Here is a 24,320-nt window from a genome sequence, read left to right on the forward strand (position 1 = left end):
TCCTCCATAGAATTTTGCAAATTAATTGTGTCTAAGCCAGTAAAGATTGTTAGAATAATTTGTTAAATAGAAAATATAAATAAATTCCTAAAATGAAATATAGTGCATGGCATATTAATGTTCTTAAAAACTATGCTGGATAGCAGCTGATGTTTTGGTTTTAAGGGTTTGAAAAATCGAGGGTTCACTTCAATATTTGGATGTTGGAGTTTTTGTTAGAGTTGAGTTGAGAGGGGCATGTCGCTCCCATTGTTAGAACTTTTTCCCCTGCTACTTTAGATCAGTATCTTGCTATTGATTCAAACAAATATATTGTTTTAATTATCCAACAACCCTTGATGGTACATCCTGATCTGATTTTTTTAAAATACCGGTCATATCTTTTGATCCTTTACTTTTTTTTCTTTTAAACCTAAAGAATTGCAAACGCTTTGGACCTTCATATAGCTTTTTCATATAGGTCTAAATGACATGGGAAGAGCACTATGGCTACATTTTGCTTGGTTCCATATTTCTAAAGAACTAGATAAATCAAAAAGATGGGCAAGTGTTAGTGATTTCCTAATGGTTTGCCTAGTGTTAAAAAAACCAACAGCCCGATTATTTTTCCTAGAATGATTATTAGAGCAAATGAACTCCAAGTACTTGGATATTAGCTGGAGCATTGATTAACGTTATCCCTGCCTGTTAGATATACTGTAGTTCCCCCCCCCTAGTAATTTTAACCTTGTGTATTAACAGGCAAGAGGTATCAACCTATCAGGAGTCCGGACTTGTGTAGTGGTGGCCGAAGAACGCCCGCGTGTTGCTCTTACTCAGTCTTTCTCCAAGCTTTTCAAGGACATTGGTCTATCATCTCGTGCGGTCAGCACCACCTTTGGGTCAAGAGTCAATGTAGCCATCTGTTTACAGGTAACAGTGAAGATTTGCTTAGATTTATTTTTTAGAAATCAGGGGCTCTGCACACTAGCAGAATTCTTAACCTCTTCTAAACCAGTTTTGGCGGCGGGGGGGGGGGTTGAGTCTGAAGAATTGTGAATGCTGATTTGCAGAAGTTTTTTTTTATTTACATGGACTTATTCATACAGTATATTGCTTATTTTAAAAAATACATATATTATCAACCCTTTTTGTACTGTAAAAATAAACATACGGCTATTTATACAGGGAAACTCTCTGGGAGACTACTTTTATAGATTCCTGTGGTTAAATAATTAGATTAATAAAACATTAAAAAAAATCAGTTTTTCACTAATATTTTCCAAACTGAAAAAGTAAACTGCGACTAAAAGTTGTGGGGCTTCTCTCAAGAAAACCTTCGTTAAAGTATTCTTGGATTTGCAGCAAAAACGTTTCCGTTTATTTGATAGCATTGGGCACTTACGTATCTAGTTTGCATTGCTCTCATTGAAAGTGCCTTTAATTATCACTCCTTAGCCACAGAAAATAAGACATATTTAAAAATAATCTCTGTTATTATTATAGGGAACCTCAGGGCCTGATCCAACCACAGTTTATGTGGATCTGAAATCATTACGACATGACAGGTACTATTATTTTTGTTATATTTCGTTTTTGACTGAATTCTATAAGAACAGATCGTTTAGATTATGAGTGTGCAAGATGTTTCACTTCCTCTCAGCAGTAACCAGCAGACACTAGCTTGTGAGTTTTAGTTCAGAACTTCTGGAGGTTGGTGGATTGCTTATCCCAGATGTACATAGAAATTTCTTGATTTCCCCAAATATGATTGTATTGAAACAAATCAGTATGTATCGTTTATATTATGCTAGGCATATGGTGGTACCCATCCATTTGAAAAGTAAAAGCGCAGTTTCTAACATTCTATCAGTTACGGATTTATTTTCTTTCTCACCAATAATTAAATTGCCCTAATATTTAACATTCTAGAATCTAGAAAATTATCTTCCCCAAAAAGAGAATAGCCATTCATTCTGAATTTGCAGAATTCCTAAGATTTCAGGTATCAGGGAATCAGTTAGATTATTTTATGAACATTTTTTTCTTCTCTGATAAGTATGAACTGTGGACACCCACAATTCAATTCTGTTGCTATTCTAGGTACTTTAGAGTATTATACATGCATACACATTCTGGAAGGTCTAAAGCAGGGGTCTTCAAACATGGCCCTTTCATGACTTGTGGACTTCCAGAATTCCTTAGCTAGCATGCCTGGCTGAGGAATTCTGGGAATTGAAGTCCACAAGTCATAAAAGGGCCAAGTTTAAGGACCCCTGTTCTAAAGCAAACCTATAATTAATGGCTAGTCAATTCAGATTGTTAAACAGGCATTCAGTAGTTAAAACGAGCAATTTACATAGAACCTTAGAGATACTGTAGGGAGAGAAAAATGGCACTGGGGCTGGGGGGATTCTTTAGTATAATAATTGGTGGTTAGACAGGATATTGTCTATGATTGCCCTGGCCAAAAGGCCTTGTTGAGGTGAACAATAGCAGAATGTTACACTAGAATTCTCTTGCTTTTCAGACAGTCTCTTCCTTTACATTCATTATTACAAAATCATAATGGGGATCTCTCTCTCTCTCTCTCTCTCTCTTTCTCACTCACTCACTCACACACACACTTCCCCATTTGGCTCAAAGAAGACAATTCAAATTACATTTTGCTTGGTGGCTCTTGCTTTTATGTTATCCAGAGAATAGGAAGCATTAGGATTATTTACAAAGGACTGGAGGAATGCTAGCTCACATATGCTTCACATATGAATTTTAATGATGGAATATATTTTCCATTGGTTTTGCCAGTCTAGATCAGAACCTCTCCTTTGAAATGCAGGCTGTCATTTTCAGCATGTGACATTTTCTCAGATTTCTTCTTGTTGGCGACATGTAATAATACCCAACGTACCAAACCTCTTCCCATCTCCTATAATCACATTTATGTCCTAAGCTTAGCTGAGGGCAATACATTTCAACAGAGCAGAAGCTAAGAAATCAACAAGAATCAAAAGCTGTATCTAATTGGGGTAAAATATTATTGATTCTAATTAAACTTCTTAATTCATATGTGAGAATGAAAAGACAGATACATATTTATTAAATTTATATACCATCCGTTTCATTACTCAATTTCAAATCAGTCTCCCAAAATCACTGTCAAGTGACTTTGGATAGCTGATAGCACAGTCATATGCTGAGACATAAAGAAAAATACTGTATTTATAAGGAGATCCTAGAATGAAATACCAATTAATAAAGAAAAACATAAATTTAACAAGATTATTTTATAAAACATGCAAGAATATGCTTGAGTATTGGCACTTTCACTGGGTATAGAAAAGGACATTTCCAGAGAATGCCAGTATTTACTTATATTATTTATCCAAAGAACTTACCAGATGTACATAGTGCAAATGTTCTTCAGCTAAATCTGCCTTTATCTTGCTAATATCCAACTATCAGCCAAGCAAATGGAGAGATTGAAGGGATTTTGTCAATGCTATTTGGAATGATCATCCTTGGGTTTTTAATTTCTTGAGTCATGACATTACTAAGAACTTCAAAGTTGAATGCATTTGGATGTAAATTAGTTGTGGGTGCATTGAGCAAATCAGGTAACAAAAATAATTTATACTAAGATAAAAGTAGTTGTTCAAAAATAGTAGTTGATTTGAGATTTCTCTCAACCTAACCCACTTCAACAGGGTATTGTAGGGAAAATAGGAGGAGGAAGAAATATTAGATATATTTGCCACTTTGAGTTATTTATAAACAATAATAAAGGTGGGATGGATGGATAGATAGATAGATAGATAGATAGACAGATAGATATATAGGAATGTAATTGATTATTCTGTGGTGATATGAATTGAAACAAAATGGAAGAAAAATCCTTTCTCTTTAGTGTTATGTTCAGAATATTAAAGAGTAATTTAAGTATCTTGTAATGAAGGTTCTTACAACTATATGATTGTATTAAATTTTTAAATCTATCTCCAGGGTGCGGCTAGTTGAAAGAGGTGCTCCCCAGAGCCTCTTACTCTCCGAATCAGGCAAGGTAATAATACATCAGTTTGTGAATCTTTGTGAATCATTTGCATGCAACGCAAAGTAAGGAAATAATAGAATTCAGTCAGCATTTGTGATTTGGGGTGTACAACTCCTGTGTAGGACAAAAAACCCTTCCTTTCTACAGATATATTATAGGTTCTTCCCTAATGGCCATTTAAAATACTAATTTTTCCTTTGTTAAGTAATGAGTTTGAAGTACTGTTTCTTGTGTCTGGCCTTCTTAAGACAATAGGTGGAGTTGGAGATGGGCAGTAATGCTAAAATAATTTAAGAATATAACTCAGGTTAGATCTAGATAGCTGTGATGGAAGTGGAGAAATTGGAGCAATTGCTTGAGCTAAATTGAATCAGCAGAAATGTCAAAGTTGGAAATGTTTTTAGGCTATAAAATACACAGTTGTTTGTAATGAAGGGATAAGTCATATCCCCAAGAAGTTGAAAAGACAGACTTGTTTAAACTGTTTAGTTAGTATAATACAGATGCCAATATCTCCCCCCCTTTCCACTTCCTTCTCTCAGATATTGCCTGGAGTCAAAGTGATAATTGTTAATCCTGAGACCAAAGGACCTGTTGGTGATTCACACCTTGGAGAGGTATGTGCTATTGCTATTGCTACTTTACAAAATTATATTTAATCCAACCAATCTTTATGCTCCCAATATGTACCCAATATGCATAGTAATGTCTAATAGAAAAGAATATAGTGCACAGATGATTACACTGTAATTGCACTCCTACACTGTAATTCAGAAAAGACAAAATAAAAAAAGAAATAGAAGATTTGTGTTTTATCACCTTCATAGATCTGGGTGAATAGTCCTCACACTGCTAGTGGATACTATACCATCTATGATAATGAAACCCTCCAAGCAGATCATTTCAATACCCGCCTGAGCTTTGGTGATGCTGCTCAAACTCTCTGGGCACGAACAGGATACCTTGGCTTTGTTCGACGGACTGAACTCACAGCTGCCAGTGGAGGTAGGACAAGCTTCTTTTCTTGAGACAATGTCCATTTTTACTGATGACATGAACATGAAGTTAATGTTACAAGAAAAGCTGTTAGAACAGTTTCCCACAAATCAACGTGAATATATATATTTTAGTGCATGTTCCTTGAGTACTTTTTTAGATTCAAGAGTAGCTAGTGGGAATTTTTCTACTAGCATGATAGTTGCTGTCATGCCTGTTGGAATGTAGAGGAGAATTGCTAGACAGGTGGTCCTCGTCTTAAGACCACAATTGAGCCCAAAATTGCTGTTGCTAAGTGAGACAGTTGTTAAGTGAGTTTTGTCCCATTTTACAACCTTTCTTGCCATAGTTCTTAAGTGAATCATTGCAGTTGTTAAATTAGTAACAGTTTTAATAAGTTTTTTATTTTATTGATAACATTAAAATACAGAGTCTAAACAGGGTGGGGGGAGGAATACAAGAACAAAGCAAAACTAAACAAGACATAGAAAAAAATGTGTAGAAAAAGACAAACATACCCACAGATTGTCCCCTCTAGTTGAATACCGATATATTTCAAGAATAATAGCTTCCTTCCCCCCTTGCAAAACAGGCCCACAGTTTATAAACTTCTACAACTGTTTATCCAAGCAATTTGACTTGGCATCTATCTAGTATATAAAAAAGATAGTTAACAGGTCAAAAGCACAGTTAAAATTTAAATCTCTCTGTTAACAACCCATTATTGTATTTCACATGCAAAAAGACCAAATTGCCTTCTGATCAACCATAAACCACCACAGTCATTATCTATAGTCTGTCTCATCAGAAGTTAAAAAAAGACCTTTTAAAAATTAATAGAGTGCAAAGTCCTTGTATTGAAAAATCTGTGTAAATGTAAATCAAATCAGATAGTTTTCATTACCAAGGAAATTGCTATCGTCTTCCATACAGAAACAGTGAAAGTAATTCACAATTCCAAAATAAAGCAATAAAAAGATGCAAAAAATTCACATTAAAATCCCCAAGGGGTTAGATTAAGTCAGCATTCAACCAGTTAATAGTTAAAGATAAAAATAAAAAATAAAAATAAACCAATAAATAGCTGAAAAGAAAAGACAGAGATCCAGCTCTTCAGCTGCTCCTACCCAGAATTGCAACTGTTGAGATTCTACCCAAGTAGGTACATGATTGTCCAAGGGTCATCTTAGGTCATTCCTAATTGCTCTGTTCAAATTTGGGGAGCGCACCAGCAAAAAACCAGCTTTGGTGGCAAAATCAGCTGTTTGTTGGCATGTCGTTGTTGGAGGACCAGTAACACAGTTGTTAAGTGAATCTGGCTTCCCCATTGATTTTGCTTGTCAGAAGGCTGCAAAAGGTGATCATGTGATTCCCAGGCCACTGCAACTACCATAAATATGAACCAATTGCCAAGTCTCATGCTGCAACCATGGAGATAGTGCAATCGTTATAAGTGTGAAAAATGGTTCTAAGTCACTTTTTTCAGTGCTGTTGCACCTTCAAAAGTTCACTAAACAAATGGTTGTAAGTCGAGAACTACCTGTAGTTTTGAGAATTAATCCCCCATATATTTTTAAACATTTAGGAAAATTTAATATTTATTCTTTTTTAAAAAATCTGCATATATCTATATATATTAATGTACAATATGCTCCTTAGAACGCCATGATGCATTGTATGTCGTTGGGGCACTGGACGAAACTCTGGAATTACGTGGATTGCGTTATCATCCAATTGATATAGAAACTTCCATTTCTCGAATGCACAGGAGCATTGCAGAATGGTACAGTTTTATGCAATATATTCCTTTTGGGGAAATACTACATTGTTTAGCAAGGATGTAGCAATAGGACAACAAAGGTACTGATTGTAGTTGTAAATTCAGAACAATCTGGACCCTGAGCACTCACATCTGTGTTTTGAAAAAATATTAAATTGAGCATATTTAGAGTTTGGAATAATAGCCTGTTTTCATTTCATTACTGATATGAGAACAGTAACAAACTATTCAGTGCTATTTCATAATTATATAACTATAGCTTAAAATTTTGCATTATACTTCATCATATTCCTATTTGTAATTCAGTTTACTTATTAACTATTTATTGTAAACTAATGCATGAAGCGATTTATATATTTTAAAGTGAGTATATTACTGTACTAGACCTGTTCCAAGTGGTCATTTCAGAATGCATAAAACATTGACCTAAGGGGGTTTTTTTTGGACAGAGGGTCTTTCAGTTTAAAATTGAAGTATTTAAACATATTAGTATTGTCTTATAAAATCTCAGACTCATTCCTATAAATGTGTGTAATAAACTCTGGATTTCTTATTTTTCTTTCAGTGCTGTATTCACATGGACCAATTTACTTGTAGTGGTTGTGGAGTTGTGTGGCTGTGAGCAGGAAGCTCTTGATTTAGTCCCTTTGGTTACCAATGTGGTCCTGGAAGAACATTATCTGATTGTAGGAGTTGTGGTGGTGGTTGATCCTGGGGTGATACCCATCAATTCCAGAGGAGAGAAGCAGCGGATGCATCTCCGTGATAGTTTCTTGGCTGACCAACTGGATCCCATATATGTAGCATACAACATGTAATTTTGGAAATGTGGGACTGAGACTATCCTACAATCTGAGCTAGGACTAGGAATGATGGTGGAAACAAAAGCAGGTGACAGAAAAATTAGTGATGATAGTTGTGAAGCTGGACAATGCTGTTTTGATTCCTTTTCTCTCCATCTTACTGGACTGACTGCAAGCTGGACTGATCAAGACAAAAGATGGCAACCAGGGAACTAAGATGATAGCTTTACAGGCAATGAAAAATAGTCCCTCATGAAAAACAAACACCAATTATTAGGGCCTTTATTGTAGTGTTAACATTTTCAATTGTTGTATATATTTGTACTTTTTCTAACACTGATTTAGAATTCTATGAGGGATGATTTATTTAGTTAAAATACAAATCTGTAAGAATCTGCTTATGTAAGTCTTATGTATACCCTCTGTAAACAGTGTACTTTAAAACTGTTAGCTTAATTCTGTAGTACTGTGTTGATAGGGATCATGTTTACTTAAAATTGTGCCATAACCACACTCAATATTCAACAGAAGTATCATTCATATAGCTTATCTCATGAATTTAAAAAGAATTTGCCTCGATTTTAAATATGTAAATATTAGTATGCATAATTCAATTATTTAGAAAACTGATTCAAATAATTACGAATTTAACAAAGACCTTAAATAAATTATGGTTAGGCAATTAATGTGAGGAATGCAATTAGACTATTAGGCTTCTCTTATTTTATTGCTGGTCAGGTATGACATAGCGTGTAGAAACTTAACATTTTCAATGCACATGTTTTATAAAGAGGCTGACATTCATCAGCTTTACAAGCATTTTAAAAAGTCAGAAGCAATTCTGTGACTTTGGAATGTTGAATAGAATTTGTAAAGCCTACTAAAATGGTTTTTGTAAGCAAACACTTGTTAACCAGAATCACTCAATTCATGATCTTAAGACATATTTTGTTCCTCAACTGTGCACAGTAACAATTCATTTAAAAGAAAATTCCTACCATTACTTTGATGTGCTAGTTTCTGGGTGGGATTCATTACTGTACTGCAAATCATGGGCTTTTGCAGAATGTCCTTGAATCAGCAAGATTGGCAAGTTGTGATTTTCCCATTCAAAATAGCTGATCAGTTTCAGCCTTCAAAGAATTGATGACAATAGATGCCTTAAAATGTGCTGGAATAGCCATTGTTTGAAAATGGTCTGCAACCCCATCTCCAATAAGCTGGTAGGAAAAACAATATTTCTATTTAGACCATTATTTTTGTTCTGATTACACTTTAGAATCTTTTCGTTGTTTCTCCTTAAGAAGTTTGTTAAAATAACACAGAAAGCGGATACTAGAAATGGTGGCAAACTTCCTTGGGCCATTTGTGGCCTATTGTGTAAATACTTAGAATATTTTAATAATGTATGTTTACCTTCCCTGTAACAAAGTTAGCATTTTTAGACATTTTTAAAAGAGATATAAATATAAACCTGAATTAAATCCTCATCTACAGCAGCTATATTAAGTGTAGCTCTGGCAACTTATTCCTTAAGACAAATTCCAAATGTATACTTGAAAACCTTTCTGTACAAACTTTCAAAAGCTTGTTTTTTTTAATGGCTTGACGTATAGATATTTAGACAGAAAACTTTTAAATATATTAACAAAATATTCACAATTAGCTTCTTATACATATGTTGTTCAATATACCTTGAATTGAAGAATTACGGCAAAAATAGTACAGGGTGGAGGGAGGTTCATTACTTCAAATCGTTGAAATATTAACTACTGGTTCTTAACGGAGACGGTTTGAATATTTTGCATTATCAGTATTTCCACAGTGTGGTGCTGCTATGTAAATTAAAATGCACTCCATGCTGAAGTTGTTTTAACTTGTAGTTTGCAATAGTTTGGAAAACAAACACACATAAAACAGTTGCTGGCACTCCACATGGGAACAGAAGGCCTTCAGCATATAAATGTTCTGTGTATTCCAGCCTTTATTTATTCACTCCAATGTGGCTCTTAAGAGGTCTCAATTTTTATAACAAATACACTTTTAACATCCTACTGAAAGAAACCAGAGCCTAGTTCTCTATCCATGGTTGTAGTAGTCTTTTCTACGTTTAGATTCCTATTGCATTTAATATAGATTCACAATGTGTATAGAAAATCATTTGAAAATAGTATTACAGACCTTCTAATTTGAAATACTTCAAGTTTTGTTTTCAACATTAACTTCAAATATATCATTTCTCTTTGAGCTAATTGTTAAGTATTTTATTTCTTCCCTGTTAATGTGAGATTTTAATATACTTTCTCCAAAGATTTATAATTAATACACTGAGGATTTCCATGTTACTCTTTAACCCTGAGACCTCTTCAGTTACATACATATTTGCCTTTCAATAATTTATACAAATGGCTGAGATTCCAAAGGAATGATTGTAGAATCAGTGCTCTCTTTATGGGGGTTCTGACGCTGATTTGCTCAGTGTGGCTTTGGGTATGCTATTCTGTGTTCTCCATCAGACATTACAGATTCCACATGAAACACAATAAGGATGTATTTCTCTGTAGGTTCTGGAGTTAGCTTGTCCTTTTCCCTCCCATTCCACATAATCATTGTATGGTAATACTTTTTCATATATCCAAAGAGGTTAGAGCCAGCATTTTCAACCTTGGCTTTTTGGATTTTATTAGCTCAGGTAATAATTACTTTAAAATACAATGGCTTGGATCAAAGTATTCCTTCTGCAAATGGAAGGACTGCTGTTTTCATAAACCCAAGATTAAATTCCAACAACAGTGGAAGTGGGGGAGATCTATGAATACCCTGCAATTCTCATAATATGTTTCTTTCACATTTTGCTTTTAAGAGGTTTATGGGGTGTTGGTAGTAATAGAATTGCCTTCCTAAATTCTTCTAGCAGTACTATCCCATGAATGCAGTTTCACTACCAAAAATCCTCTGAATCCACATTTTTCAATTACTAAAATATATTGATATGAAGCAATTAGAACACTTATTCCTAAGAATGAACTTACTACCCTGAACAGAAATTACAAAAGCATATTTCACATTTTTTTCAAAGATAGGCTTTTTTAGTTAAATATGTTTGCTTTTCAATTTTTTATTGTGCAGTTTAGCAATGATGGGCCAAGCTTAACTGTGATGGAGATATGATTGTAAAAACAACAATAGATCATTGTCTTTAATGTTTTGCTTTTTTATGTCAATACGTTTACCATTGTCAGATTCAAATCACAACTCTGTAATTATGTAAAAAGTCTTTTTTATTTATTTGAAATTAGGTTTTAGATATACTTTTAAAAAGATTTTAACATCTGGCTGGACAGTGTTCCATTAATGCATTGATTGTGTCTTTCTTGTCTTGTGTTAATAAATAATGATGCCTGTCTGTTTTAATTATATCATTAACCTTCTATCCCATGTTTTCTTCAAAGCCTGTTGGATATTATTTTGTTCCTTAGATTTACATCCAACTTTAACTCCAGTTGGCGAAGTCTGCAGTTGTCCAATTAATTCTGCACACCCCTATAAAGTAAATTGAATGGTGAGATAGTTGGCCAAATTATCTAGTGAGTTTCTGTGATTGAACGTTATTTGCATCTCACTGATCCTAGTCTAATTCCAATCATTACAGGACTTATTTGAAACATTAAGCTGATTTTTGGCAAAGTCTCTGAAGTGAACTATTATAATGAAATTATTTTAAAAAAATAAAGAGCAACAGAGCAATCTTCCAATATTTAAAAAAAACACTAAAAAAATGCCAACTCAACTTAAACTTAAAAGTATTCCTAAATAGTTCCTAAAAATGTCCTAAAGGTTTGCATTCTGAGTTCTTTACTTACTAAGAACAAAGATACTGTCATTTGTGCTATTAGTTCTTTTACACTCCTGCAGAGCAAGTCCTCTGGTATGCATTAAAAGATCTGCAGAAAAGCAGAAATTTCTATCACTCAGGCTGAATCTCAATCTCAGGAAAGTAATCAAGAATTTGTGATCACCTAGTGGCCTACTGGATTTTTACAGCCCATATCCCAACTAAAGCACTCATGCCTACAAAGTGCATTTAGATTTCTATCGCTACTGGCAATAAACAAGAACACCACCCTAGAACGAACTACAGTACTGAAACTACTTTGGGAGCAATGTGCTTCAGAGATATCCTATTGTAAAGCAATGTGGTGTTCTCGAAACAGGCGAGGATATAGCACGTGCAAGAGATTTTTAATTGCACCATACACTGTACCATGTTAAGGAAACATTGAGGTATTTTGTTTTAAAATTCTATGGTTCGTAGGCATGCTGCAAAACAATGGTACCAGTTTACAGGGGTCTTCAAACTTGGCACTTTTATGACTTGTGGACTTCAGCTCCCAGAATTCCTCATCCAGGCACGCTAGCTGAGGAATTCTGGGAATTGAAGTCCAGAAGTCATAAAAGGGCCAAGTTTGAAGACTCCTCCTCTAATATATTTACAAGAATGCAGCTAAAACCCATATAAAAATAGTGACTGCTGAGAAGAAATGCCAAGATAACTTCAGTTAATAAAAGAAAGCGATGAGAAATCTCACTTCGTTATTCGATCCATTCCAATTCTTCATGACCCAATGGATGTCATTTCATCACGTTATTGAGGAACTATTTCTAGTGTCCTGTAAGCCCGCCTTTTTTTTTTAGCCACAGCCAACACAGAGGTTAATTGGTGAATAGGCAATCATTTTGTGACGGTGCACAAATTCTCAATATTTCGAATGTATGTCCAACCGAAAAGCCGCCTCCCTTCAGTAATTTTTTGTAAAAACAAAATATCTGAATTCAAGATGAAAAGAACAGATTTTTTAGGTCCAAACTTTTCTCTCTCTTCTTCCCATTGCACAAAGATGTGCACTATCAGCTCTCAACTTTAAATTCACAGCCCGAACGTAAAGTCTGGAGTAGAATTGATCAAGCTGTTTTAAATACACACCTGTGTGTTTGAATTGTTTTGTTGTTCGCTTAGCCCAGGGGTAGGCAACCTCGGCTCTTTTATGGCTCATGGACTTCAACTCCCAGAATTCCTGAGTCAGCATAGCTGACTCAGGAATTCTGGGAGTTGAAGTCCATGAGCCATAAAAGAGCCGAGGTTGCCTACCCGTGACATAGCCGCGGCGTCTGTAAATATTTTACCTAATATTCTGCTCTTGTGAGACACAGGCCAAAATTACAATCCTAAAGTTGCTTATTTGAAGTCACTCCTGAGTATACTTAAGTAGCACAATGATACGATCCTATGCATGTAGACTTAGCGGTACTTCGCTCGCAATAAAAAGGCACGGAAAGGTACAAAACCAGACTCCGAAAGGCCTCAAGAAGAACCATCGCTTCGCCGCTCTAGCGCCCAGAGACGTGCAACTCTCTGATTCGAGGCTGCGGTTAGTCTAGTAGACCATGGGAAAAGAGAAACTCTATTGTTATCAGGCGGTAGCCAACTCTAGCACTGGCCTCCGGCGCACTCTATAGTCGCAACCCGCCCACCAAGAGTAACCGCAGAGTAGCGTCCCCCTGGCGGGGATTAGTTTGGTAATGCTGACAAGTACCGGTGGGTCTGGTTTCTTGAGGCGTTAAGGGCAATTAATTCCCTCTGGGCAACGCGAAATCGAGGTGAAGCCCGGAAAGCCTCTGAGGTAAAAGCGGGCGCGACGGCCAAGCGACTCAGTTTAGAGCGCGAAGCGGATCGGACGCGACTGGAACCAGCGAGCGCGAGCGGGAAGAGGAAGGAAGGGAGAGCCAGGAGAGAGAGAGAGGGGGGGGGGCGGGGAGAGAAGCGGGGCTGAGCAAAGTCCGGGGAGAGTAGGCGTTGGGCGACCCCTTCCAGGGCACGCGCGCTTAAAAAGGCACGAGACGCGGTGGAGGGGAGGGGGGGGAGGAGAGTTTTGGAGGCGGTTGGAATTTGGCGGGAGGGAAGTCAGCGCTGCGCCGCGTTGGTGTCCCCAGCTGTTGCACAAGCACCAGGGCTCGCCCGCTGACATCCTACCTTCTCGCCGTGCTTTCTCAGTCCAAAAGATTATGGTGCCTCCAAAACAAGGGCAAGGCTTGCCTAACCTCTCGCTACTCGCTGGGGCTCAGTCTGCAGTCATTTTACGCCGCTTACTCTCCTCCGGTCGTTGGCTTCACAGGCAGAAGCCAGCTTTTAACATGTGCCGACGCCAGTATGATAGGCGTACTTTTTAGAGCCAGCAAATGTCACAGAAGTCGTCAGCGGGCTTCCTGGATCCTCCGCCGCACTGGTAGTTAGTTGGTGCCAGTGCAAATACTGGGCTTAGGTAGAATTTTATTCCCCAATTCCAGCAGATTTTCAAGTGCCAGAAACAATAATGTTTACACTATACAGTATGCCTTAAAATTCTCTTGAGAAGAGAATCGTTTTAGTCTGTGGCAGCTCGAAACCCGGAGTCTTGTAGGGCCGTTTTCTGCTAAAAAGGCATTTGATTTAGTGAACTACAACTCAATTTATCATATGCATAGATTAATATATGATTTAAATAAGACTTGGGAGTGAAGAGGAGGGAGAGAGGTGACATATAGGATAGATTACACATGCTCTGTCAGTAATTATACTGAGTTACATTATATTGGGACCTTTGAGATGGCCTGAAACCTTTTAATGTAGGTGAGCTCAGCTGTCTCTCTCATTCAGTTGTACTGGGGACTTTTATTTGTTTCAGAAAGAGTTACCCCCCCCCCAAATCTGTAATGATTAAAATCTCAGGTTGAAATGCTGGTAGTCTGATGTGAAATCTATGTCTTAATTATTTTGTACAAATTGTCCTATGTAGCATTCAGAAGGGCATTGCTGGCAGATGGAGGAAGAGTGTGTGAAGGCGCTGCTAACCTTGTGTGTGAAGTTATTGAAACTTGTGATGATGCTGTTACTATAAATGAGAGGGCAAGTAGGCATCTGCAGAGTGCAGGGTCTGGTTACCTCCTCAGTATTATTTTCCTGTTTCTGATTACTTGTGAAAATCAGCTTCAGGATGGCTGGTTGGTTGTCTGCATGCAAGTACAGTCCTGCCATCCAGTACCTGAGAAAGTACAATGTCATTGTCCAGTATGGGTAGTATGTTTGAATGAATTGAGGTATAGGTGACAGACAACCAATGATGTTCTGATCTTCTACAGTAGTCTACCTTATAACTGGTCTTCCCTGGAATTGATCTGGCTCTGTTAATTTGGCTGTTACACTTTCCTTGTTTTTAAAAAAAGTTTGCTACACATTTCATGAGGAAGAGAGAAAGAAGGGTTGCTTAATCATTTCCCCCAGAAGTCCTTCCCAAAGAGATTTGCCTGATACAAACTGACACTTGTTGGTACCAGGTGGAGTCTTATTTTTTCAGATTTTTATTTAATCTTTAAATAAATTATTGCAAATTGTTTTATTTAAAATCTTTTTATTATAACCGTTCAATGAATTTTTCAGTGTAGCTCTCAGGGTCAGTTAAAAATGCAATCAAGGTTTTTCTTGTTTTTATTTTTAGTCTCAGTTTTATTTAAGTGTGTGTGTGTTTTGTGAGCAGAACGGGTTTTTTATATTGAAAACAGAATTCCAAACTCATAAAATAAATAAAAAAGATGAATGCGCCTAAAATATGAATAACAAATTGTGTTTTTCAATATATGCAAACGGTTACAATTAGAACACTTAAGAAAAAATGGTACATTTCTGTATTAGCTCCTTTTTTTGCATTTTGAGCATAGATGTCTCCTGCAGGTCTATCTCTTTATTGAGTTGCTATCAAAAATTTTTTTTGTCAATTTTAAAAGCGAGTTAATTATGTCTATTAAATGCATGCTGTAATATTGGCTTAGTGTTTTAAAGGAGCACTATCAAAATATTCTAAAATAAAAGGAGGGTTTTTCCTAATAGTCTCTATTATACCTATTTACATTCTGTTAAAATAATCATACATGTTCAAAGATTAAACCACTTTTTAAACTGAAAATGAAGAGAAAGATATTTTGCCATTGTGAAACAGGAAACCAATAAGAAAATTAAAAAGATTATCAACATAATTAGAAGCAGAATTTTGGGAAGGATGGAGGAAAAGAGAAGAGGATGTTCTGCAGCAAAATGAGTGGACTTCACTATAATGGTGATGATTCCACTACTGGAGACTAAAAGGTGCAGAAATACCATCCTGGAGAAAGTCAATCTATGTGGTCACCAAATAACAACAACAGATTTGGTGGCATAAAATCAGACAATCAGTCAGTATTCTTATGCAACAAATTAGTACTTAAGCACAATTTTTCAAATGCAGTAAAAATTCTTACATGATATGACATCTATTATTGATATGTACAGATACAAGTTAGCATAAGTTACCTTGTGGTAAGATGGGCGGCCAATAAATTTTATAAATAAATTAATAAATTATTTTAAAGAAGTATCTTTTAAGCTGCTACAATTACTCAAGAACTCTAATTCATTTTTACCTTTCTAGAATATCATTTGCATTGGCAACTAATACTAGATTAACATTATTAAAACATGTAGGTAGACTAAGGATAATAGATGTTATTATTCAAATTATTTGCTGTATCAAAAAGTGATATAAAAAGTGGAAGCTATTTTCTGAATGCTTAGACCTTTGGTTAATAAGAGTTATGAAACCACACAGAATAATTTTAACAGTAATGGCCGAATGATGTACATTTTTCCAATTCACTATAAATTTCTTTTAACATAAGATTTTAGTTTAAATTGTTTATGATCTCAACTATTGTTCTACTAAAACACCAAAGAATAAGCAACTCTGAATAAGTGTAATAGAGATGCCCTCACATATAAAACAATTATAAAAATTGGTCTTCGATAATAATGTATGATGCAAAACAGAAACTCTCATCCTCTTATAAATTAACTGCATGGTTTGGATCAAGCCATGCTATATTGAACTTATTCTTGCCTATCATCTATATGTTGGGAATGAAAATTATTTTGCATAGTAGGTATTTTTTGTATAATTTTATTAAAGACTTTTTTTTAAAAAAACCCACTGTATTAACATAAGAAAAAAATTAAAGAGAAAGCTAAGTGCAAAAAAGAAATAAAGAAAATGAAAAAGAGAAAAGATTCAAAGTAGTAGCTTCTAATCTTTGTAACAATTATAAATACAATTATAAATTTACCTCTTATTCAATGGTTACAACATAATCTTTCTATAGTCTATTTTGTCTAATCAAAATCTTAAATCATAAGTTCATTTTTTTCTTTAATGCAAAAAGGCTAAAAGAGGTTTCCAGTGAGCAATGAATGTATACCGGTATATTATCTTTACTCTGATCAAATAAGTCATTTTATCATCTCAACAAGTTCTGTCATCTTCAACTATTCCCCCATTGTAGTAAATGCCGAATCTTTCCATCTTTGTGCATACAATAATCTCAGTGCTGTTACGTAAAAACCAAAGTTCCATGACTTCATAATATTAATAATTGACTTAAAATAAATTACATTATTTGTCAGTGTTACTGGAAAGCTAGTGTTTAAATATACATTTATTGCTTTGAATGACTGATATTCAGAAAGTCATTACTGGAATAAAGCATCTGAAAATAACATATTAAAACAGTAAGAAACTAGGATTCTATTATTGCATTATATCTCCATTTAATTATGGAGATAATTATGTCAATGGGGACATATTGTCTAAATTTTAGCAGACAATGAAATATTTAAAGTGCAGGTAATTTAAGTAAATATTCTGTTCCTAGTTTTATAGCTTGCAATAAGTATACTTTAAGGAATATAAGTATATATCATAGAGAAAGACATTATATAAAAATAAGAGTCAAAGTAATATGAATGTAATTTAATGTTATTGGAAAATAGCAGAGGCAATTATTAGGAGCTTCTGAAAATTTGTTATCTTTGAATCAGTTTTTATTAAGAAAAGCAAGTAGTTAAAGCATATTCACAATGCACTTAATGTACATTTACTCTAAAATAAATCCATTATGCTCAGCACTGTGTGCTTTTAAGATTTCACCTATAAGATTTTTCAAGCCACAAACCTCCTCTGTAGCTTATTCCTATTTTCTATATGTTGATTCAGGTTCTACAATCATCACTCCAGGCCATGGGTGTCAAACTCACTGCGTCATGTGACATGTCATGACTTTTTTTGCATTGCTGGAGCTTTTGGTGGGCGTGATCTCCATATGATTAACTGGCCTGTGGGCCAACAGTTTGACACCGCTGCTCCAGGCCCTTATTCAATTATGCCCTCTAAACTCACATTAGGGCTTTTTTAGTAATGCTTCCTTTAGTATAGGATTATTCTCTCAGAAAAAATTAAGATTGCTTAGTGCCAAAATTGGTTGTTGAATGTTGCATTAAGCTCTTTTATAATTAATATGATTTTAACAATAAGTAATCAATGCTTGCTAAATGCAAATACTGTTAATTATTAATTATAATTATTTTAAGTGATTGATAGTACTGTCTGTGTGTGTGTGTGTGTGTGTGTGTGTGTGTGTGTGTGTGTGAAAAACAAGGAAATATATGGTTTATTAATCAGAGAAAATGAGGGAAAACTGTTGTTAATTAAGTCCTAGGCTCAGATTCAATTCCATATGAAGTAATAAAAAATAATTTAGAATGGTTGATCCCTATGTTAGTTTCACTTTTCACAGCAATAGATCATTCAGCCATGATATCAAAGGATGGGGCTTGTCTATTGTAACACAGTATATAAGAAGGGCAAAGGAAATTATCCAGCTAACTATTGCCCAATCAGTTTGCTAAATCAGATTAGCAGAATGTATGCCACACATCTATAGGAGAAGGTAATTGATTATAGGTGGTTCTGAACAACCATTTGTTTAATGACCAGAGTTACAATATCTGAAAAACGTATCTTATGATCAGTTTTCACATTTATGGCCGTTACAGGCTCCCTATGGTCACATGATCAGAATTCAGGCACTTGGCAGCTTACATGTATTTATGAGTTAAAAGGTAAAGGTAAAGGTTCCCCCGCACATGCGTGCTAGTCATTTCCAACTCTAGAGGCCGGTGCTCATCTCCGTTTCAAAGCCGAAGAGCCAGCGCTTGTCCGAGGACGTCTCCGTGGTCATGTGGCCAGCATAACTAGACGCCAAAGGCGCACAGAACACTGTTACCTTCCCATCGTAGTGGTCCCTATTTTTCTACTTGCATTTTTATGTGCTTTCGAACTGCTAGGTTGGCAGAAGCTGGGACGAGTAACAGGCACTCACTGTTACGCGGCACTCGGGACTCAACCTGCCAAACTGCCGACCTTCTGATCGACAAGCTCAGCACCATTTGTAACCTTTCCAGCTAGCTTTTGACAAACAAAGTGAATGGGGGAAGCCAGATTCATTTAACAATTGTATGGTTCATCTAACAACTACAGTGATTTGCTTAACAACGGTGTCAGAAAAGGTTATAAAATGGAGCAAAACTCATTTAACAACTGTCTTGCTTAGTAATGGAGATTTTGGGCTCAGTTGTGGTCATACGTCAAGGGCTATCTAGTTTGAATTTGAAGACTTTTTGAGGGATAAACACGCTGTGTTTGGAACAGAACAATCAACATTAGATCATGCCTTGGTACTGTAACATCTAGTAGAAAAGAATACCCATAATATAGGATAATTCGTCTATGCAGCATTTATCAATTTCAAGTCAGTTTCCAGCATAAAATCTAGAAGTACATTATGGTATAATAAGTTAAAAAAATACCACAGTTGACAAATGTCTACTCTTGCTCCTCATTAAAGTGCATGAAAATATGATTTTGAAGGTTACGTGCAGTAGTCAAGGATATGTCATAAAAGAAATACACATAAGGAAGGGAGTTAGGGATGTGTAGTGGCTCTAGTTTTATTCAACTGCTATATAGGCTCCTTTGTTCTCCATTTAATAACTATATTTTATATACTTCTAAATTATATCCCAAAGATATATGAATTTATTATAATTCTGTCATTAATCTCCATTGGCCTTAAAAGAGCTTTGAAATCACATATGTATTGAGGAGCAACAAAAAATAAATAACACCAAGACTAAGATTCTTATTTTTTATTAAAAAATGCAGAAAACAGAGAAGCTGTAACTTAGGTAGGCAGTCCATTGATTTTTAGATATCTAGGAATAATTTTTCAATTTTCAGAAAGCAGAAAAGTAGAACTGAAGAAGCTTCTTGGATGAGAAGCAAAGTGTTTTCAAAGAAAAAAATCCCCAAGTTGGTTTTTGGAAAAAGCACCTTGAGGACAACCTATTGACCTAGATGATTGACAATCTCTATAGACATCTACCTGGACTACATATCCTCAAAACACAGAATCTGCATCAGCTTTACAAACTTATTGTTTTCCATGCTGCAATTAAATTGTTAGCAGCTAAAGCTCGAGCACTGTTGCTACATGGAACTTATTTAGGACCATATGACAGTATGATGGCCTTAGAAAGGATTCAAACAAAATTTCTAAATAGTATCTTCCAAGTTAACTGCTGGTTCCAAATGCAGTATTTTGACAGGATGTAGGAGCCAGTAGATTCTCTGTGTAAATATCTTTACTTAATAGTTAAAACTATGCAACAATCCCAGTGAACTGACCCATCTAATATTGTCAAACAACTACAAATCTTCCTGGGAAATAGTGATCCAAAAAAATTGGCTCTAAACCTTAGAGTCAGATCAAGCTATATTATTACTAAGACAAAAGATCTTAAAATAGTACATAGGTCAAACTGAAATTGCTGCCTTGTTTCCTAATATAAGCTAATAACCACATTATAGTTCCTAAACCAGCTTTTTACTTATCTCACAATTCCCAAATCCAGGAGAGCCTTACCTTTAGCTCAGTGTCATGTTCTCTGCACAGCTGTCCTGGAAAGGAAATATAGGGAAACCCCCCACCACACACACAAAAGCTGATAGTGCCCCTGTGACATGGGTACCATAGCTCATGTTTTTCTACACAGTATACTGCCAGTTCTGAGAACATTCGCCACCAGCTGATTACCCCTTTTTTACCTAAATGTCTGGGGCACTTTGATAATTTTTATTTGCTGTTAAACAAGATAAATTTATTTCTCAAAAGTAGCACATTTTTTGCTACATTATGCATAAGGTTTGCACACAAATGGATGCCAATAATTCTTGTTAAGATTAGGATTCTGTTTTCTTGAATGTACTTCAAATGGTCAATGACTGAAATGAAGTTTCAGTTTGTCTTTCTATTGTTAATTGGATTGTTGTGACAATAATTGCAAGAATATTTATAGAATACTGGAGCATAATAGGCTAAGTGTGCATCTTATACCTCTGGAGTGTAAAATATCTGTTACAAATAATAATTATGTAGTAACTTTAATTCATCAATATCTACTGCTGGAACTGTTTACATATGTAACACGTAGTCTGTACTAAACTAAATTTCATGTACAGTACAGTACAGACTAATTTTAATGTCAGGTAGTGGGTTTTTTTTTAGTTTGGTGGAAAAACGGAACGGGGGTTCCTTTTCTTACTAATTAAGGAAATAAATTTGATTCTTGTACTATGCGGCTCCAGTTAAAAACTTTGGCTCTTCTCAAATTGTTTACAACGAAAGACTTATATGAATATAAATAAAAATCATAATACATTTTTATAACTGCCATTTTATTTTTAGATGGCTAAATCCAAAGTTGAATCTTAATAGAAATGTTGTGGCACTATTTTCCCTATTCTTTTTTCTTGGCTCCTCTAACATGTCTTTCCTTGGATGAAAATATTTATTGAAAGATAGAATGTAAGACATAACATGATAATTACATTACTGAGTGCAGAATGTACTATGTTGGCTGGAGTCTGTTCTGATCTAATCTATGGTTCATCCTTTTATTGATAGTAAAGTGATACAAGGAATTAAAAATAAGATCATATGTTGTCATAGCTTTAACCTTCTAAAATATAAATCCAGCAATCTGTAGTATTCTATAATGATGCTAGTTTTTCATGTCACTTAAACTGTATATCTCATTCTATAGAAGACTTTGATTTGGGTGATATCATTTCAAACTGTAAACTATGCTAGTTTTTCAAAACCTTGTTTTACAAATACTGGTGGCAGCAGTAATTTAAAATTTGAATTTGCTGTTTACAATAAGGGCATATACATTGTTTTCAAATTGTTTAGGAAACCCGTCACATGTTTTTCCTGTGAAGGTATCTCCTTCCATTACCATTCTATTACATTAATGTGTTCTCTGGAATAAATTCATTATAAGTTCTGACTGAGTATTGGCCAGGCATGTTGTATCTCATTGTTAAATAGAGAATGGACTCTATAATATCATCAGTATTCTTTAGCTGCTGCACATTGAAATTGGAAATGATGGATCAGCTAATTTTCAGGAAAGCCAAGTCCACCTTGACTGAATCTCTTGTTTAGGATCACCAGACTGGAAAACTACAGAATTAGAAAAGTACAAGTGGTGCTGGCAGCAAAATATTGTAAATACAATGTGATCCTGCTTAGTGTACCTGTTGTACCTTCTTTCAAGATTCCCCGAAGTTATCCTCCATTGACACAGCCTTCTAACTTGCACATTGAATATAAGAGCTGAACCTCCAGGGTACTGTGGAGTCTCTAAACTGGAGAAAAAAGCAATAAGTAATATTTATTTATTTATTTATTTTAATCCCATTTATATCCTGCCCTTCTCCGAAGACTCAGGGCGGCTTACAATCTACGGTAAGCACAAATCAAATGTGCCTAGCAATAGCCTTCATTCTATGTATATGCCTGCTTATTAGGGCTTTCGCCCCCCCCCCCCAAGCGGCATTATTACAAAGTCAGCTTATTGCCCCCAACAATCTGGGTCCTCATTTTACCTACCTCGGAAGGATGGAAGGCTGAGTCAACCTTGAGCCTGGTGGGATAGCAGAGTTTTGTACTTTTGACTACCTTGATTGAAAGCTCATGTTCATAAATCATTAATTACTGCAAGCACATCTTATGAAGATTTGATGTACATTAAGAAGACATGGAAATCAGCTCTTGATAGTCTATTTCAATCATATGTCTTGCATGGATATACAATAATTGTGCTGAATCATGTTGGAGAGCTGAAAGTGGCTTTTTTAAAAACACAATCTTATAAGCTGATAGACAAACTTAGTCTCTTAAATTTGTTCCATACTAAAGAAAACTGTAAACAGACTGGGAGCTAGTTATTTTTTTAATACAATCTCACATGAATTGTGTTAAGATTTCAAATTACCCCAGCTGTATTAATCTGTAGAAAATACCACCCAATCCTACTATATAACAAAGACACTATATACTGCCCATCTCAGATTAAACAACTTACTCGTTATCATCCCTTATTCCCAATATTCTCTGAAAACCATTTTTAAATTGTAGTTCAGTGCCAATCAGGAAATAACATATTCACCTGGATCCTTTTTATGATTATGCATTCTTTTTCATATATTCCATTTGTTTCTTCTTTCAACTTAAGGTTTTTTTCTACATATTTATCTTATCTGAGAGGAATTTTAGAGGCCTTTCTCCTAGGTTTTGTTTGTTTTTGCAGAGGAGGATATGTATACTTTTTTTGTATTGTTGCATAGCCTTGCAAATTTTCAAAGTATAAAAATTGGAAATAATATCGATGGAATGATTCTACTGTTGGAATAAAAAGTATTGTTCTGAAAAATAAGGGAGTGATATACAGTTAGCCATCACTTTATGTCCACTATCTGATATCAATTGAAGAATTTTGTGGTGGTTGTTGAGAATGGAATCTTCTGAGGGTTGACTTTTTATACTTAGCATACTTTCAAGACTAAGCTCCTGTGGTTGAATTCAGCAGGAAAAGATCAGTGAGTCACATTTCCATTGAAAATATTTTGTTTTCAGTTTGTCAGGCAAGTTTTTGCAACTGCTTGAATTATTTTGTAACATGCTTAGAGCTGGTAAATCAGCTTGAATGCTTTGGGGGTATCTTTATTTAAACACTTTGTATACCGTAGTGCAGGCAATAGTACTTAACTATGCTGCAGGTACAATACAGATGCAGAAAGTTCTAAAGCAGACATGTCAAACTCGCAACATATCAGAACTTTTTCCCCATTGCCGGCAATGGGGTGGGCGTGGTTTCTTCATGACGCATCCGGCCCGTGGGCCGGCAGTTTGACGCCCCTGTTTTAAAGCATACAAAGATAAAAACTAACTTCTTTATTTTATTCCTTTTCCCTGGAGGAAACAAGAAAATAGCAATAGCAGTGCTTTACAGCCCTCTCTAAGCAGTTTACAGAGTCAGCCTATTGCCCCCAACAATCTGACCTCAGAAGGATGGAAGGCTGAGTCAACCTTGAACCACTCAGAATCGAACTCCTGGAGTGAGCAGAGAGTTAGCCTGCACTACTGCATTCTAACCACTGCACTACTACGGCTCTCTTGAGTTTCCCATCCCGATTAGTGTCATTAAACAAGGACTACCTCTAATATCAAGTGGTAGGGATACTCAATATATTTTGGTACATACTCTGATATTTTTATAATATAAATAGTTTATGCATCCAGTGAAAATTATTAGAACATATATGAGAAAAAGTCAGTCCTGAACATCTGAACAATTAGGAATATCTAATTGTAACATTTTACAGTAAGAACCTATAAAATATTTTAAAAG

General features: G+C 35.4%; 2 protein-coding genes across 6 annotated transcripts in view; both read left to right on the top strand.

The window, feature by feature from the left end:
- DIP2B (disco interacting protein 2 homolog B) overlaps nucleotides 1-11,015 on the top strand; it is a 198,243-nt gene extending 187,228 nt beyond the window's left edge. For both annotated transcript variants that reach the window (XM_083353608.1, XM_083353609.1), the window contains 7 exons: nucleotides 742-912; nucleotides 1,486-1,547; nucleotides 3,982-4,039; nucleotides 4,573-4,647; nucleotides 4,858-5,035; nucleotides 6,686-6,809; nucleotides 7,372-11,015. In XM_083353608.1, the coding sequence (XP_083209734.1) occupies nucleotides 742-912; nucleotides 1,486-1,547; nucleotides 3,982-4,039; nucleotides 4,573-4,647; nucleotides 4,858-5,035; nucleotides 6,686-6,809; nucleotides 7,372-7,624 (921 nt within the window). In that variant the 3' untranslated portion in view covers nucleotides 7,625-11,015. The remainder of the gene's footprint in view (nucleotides 1-741; nucleotides 913-1,485; nucleotides 1,548-3,981; nucleotides 4,040-4,572; nucleotides 4,648-4,857; nucleotides 5,036-6,685; nucleotides 6,810-7,371) is intronic.
- Nucleotides 11,016-13,076: 2,061 nt separating this feature from the next.
- Nucleotides 13,077-24,320, top strand: part of ATF1 (activating transcription factor 1) — a 42,777-nt gene continuing 31,533 nt past the window's right edge. For 2 of the 4 annotated variants that reach the window (XM_083353635.1, XM_083353633.1), the window contains exon 1: nucleotides 13,142-13,290. The gene's annotated coding sequence lies outside the window, so the exon portion shown is untranslated. Of the gene's footprint in view, nucleotides 13,291-23,887; nucleotides 24,143-24,320 lie in introns of all 4 variants that reach the window. The other 2 variants (XM_083353634.1, XM_083353636.1) reach the window with 2 other exon arrangements.

This window comes from Vipera ursinii (assembly GCF_947247035.1).
Source record: "Vipera ursinii genome assembly, chromosome: 2".
NCBI lineage: Eukaryota > Metazoa > Chordata > Lepidosauria > Squamata > Viperidae > Vipera > Vipera ursinii.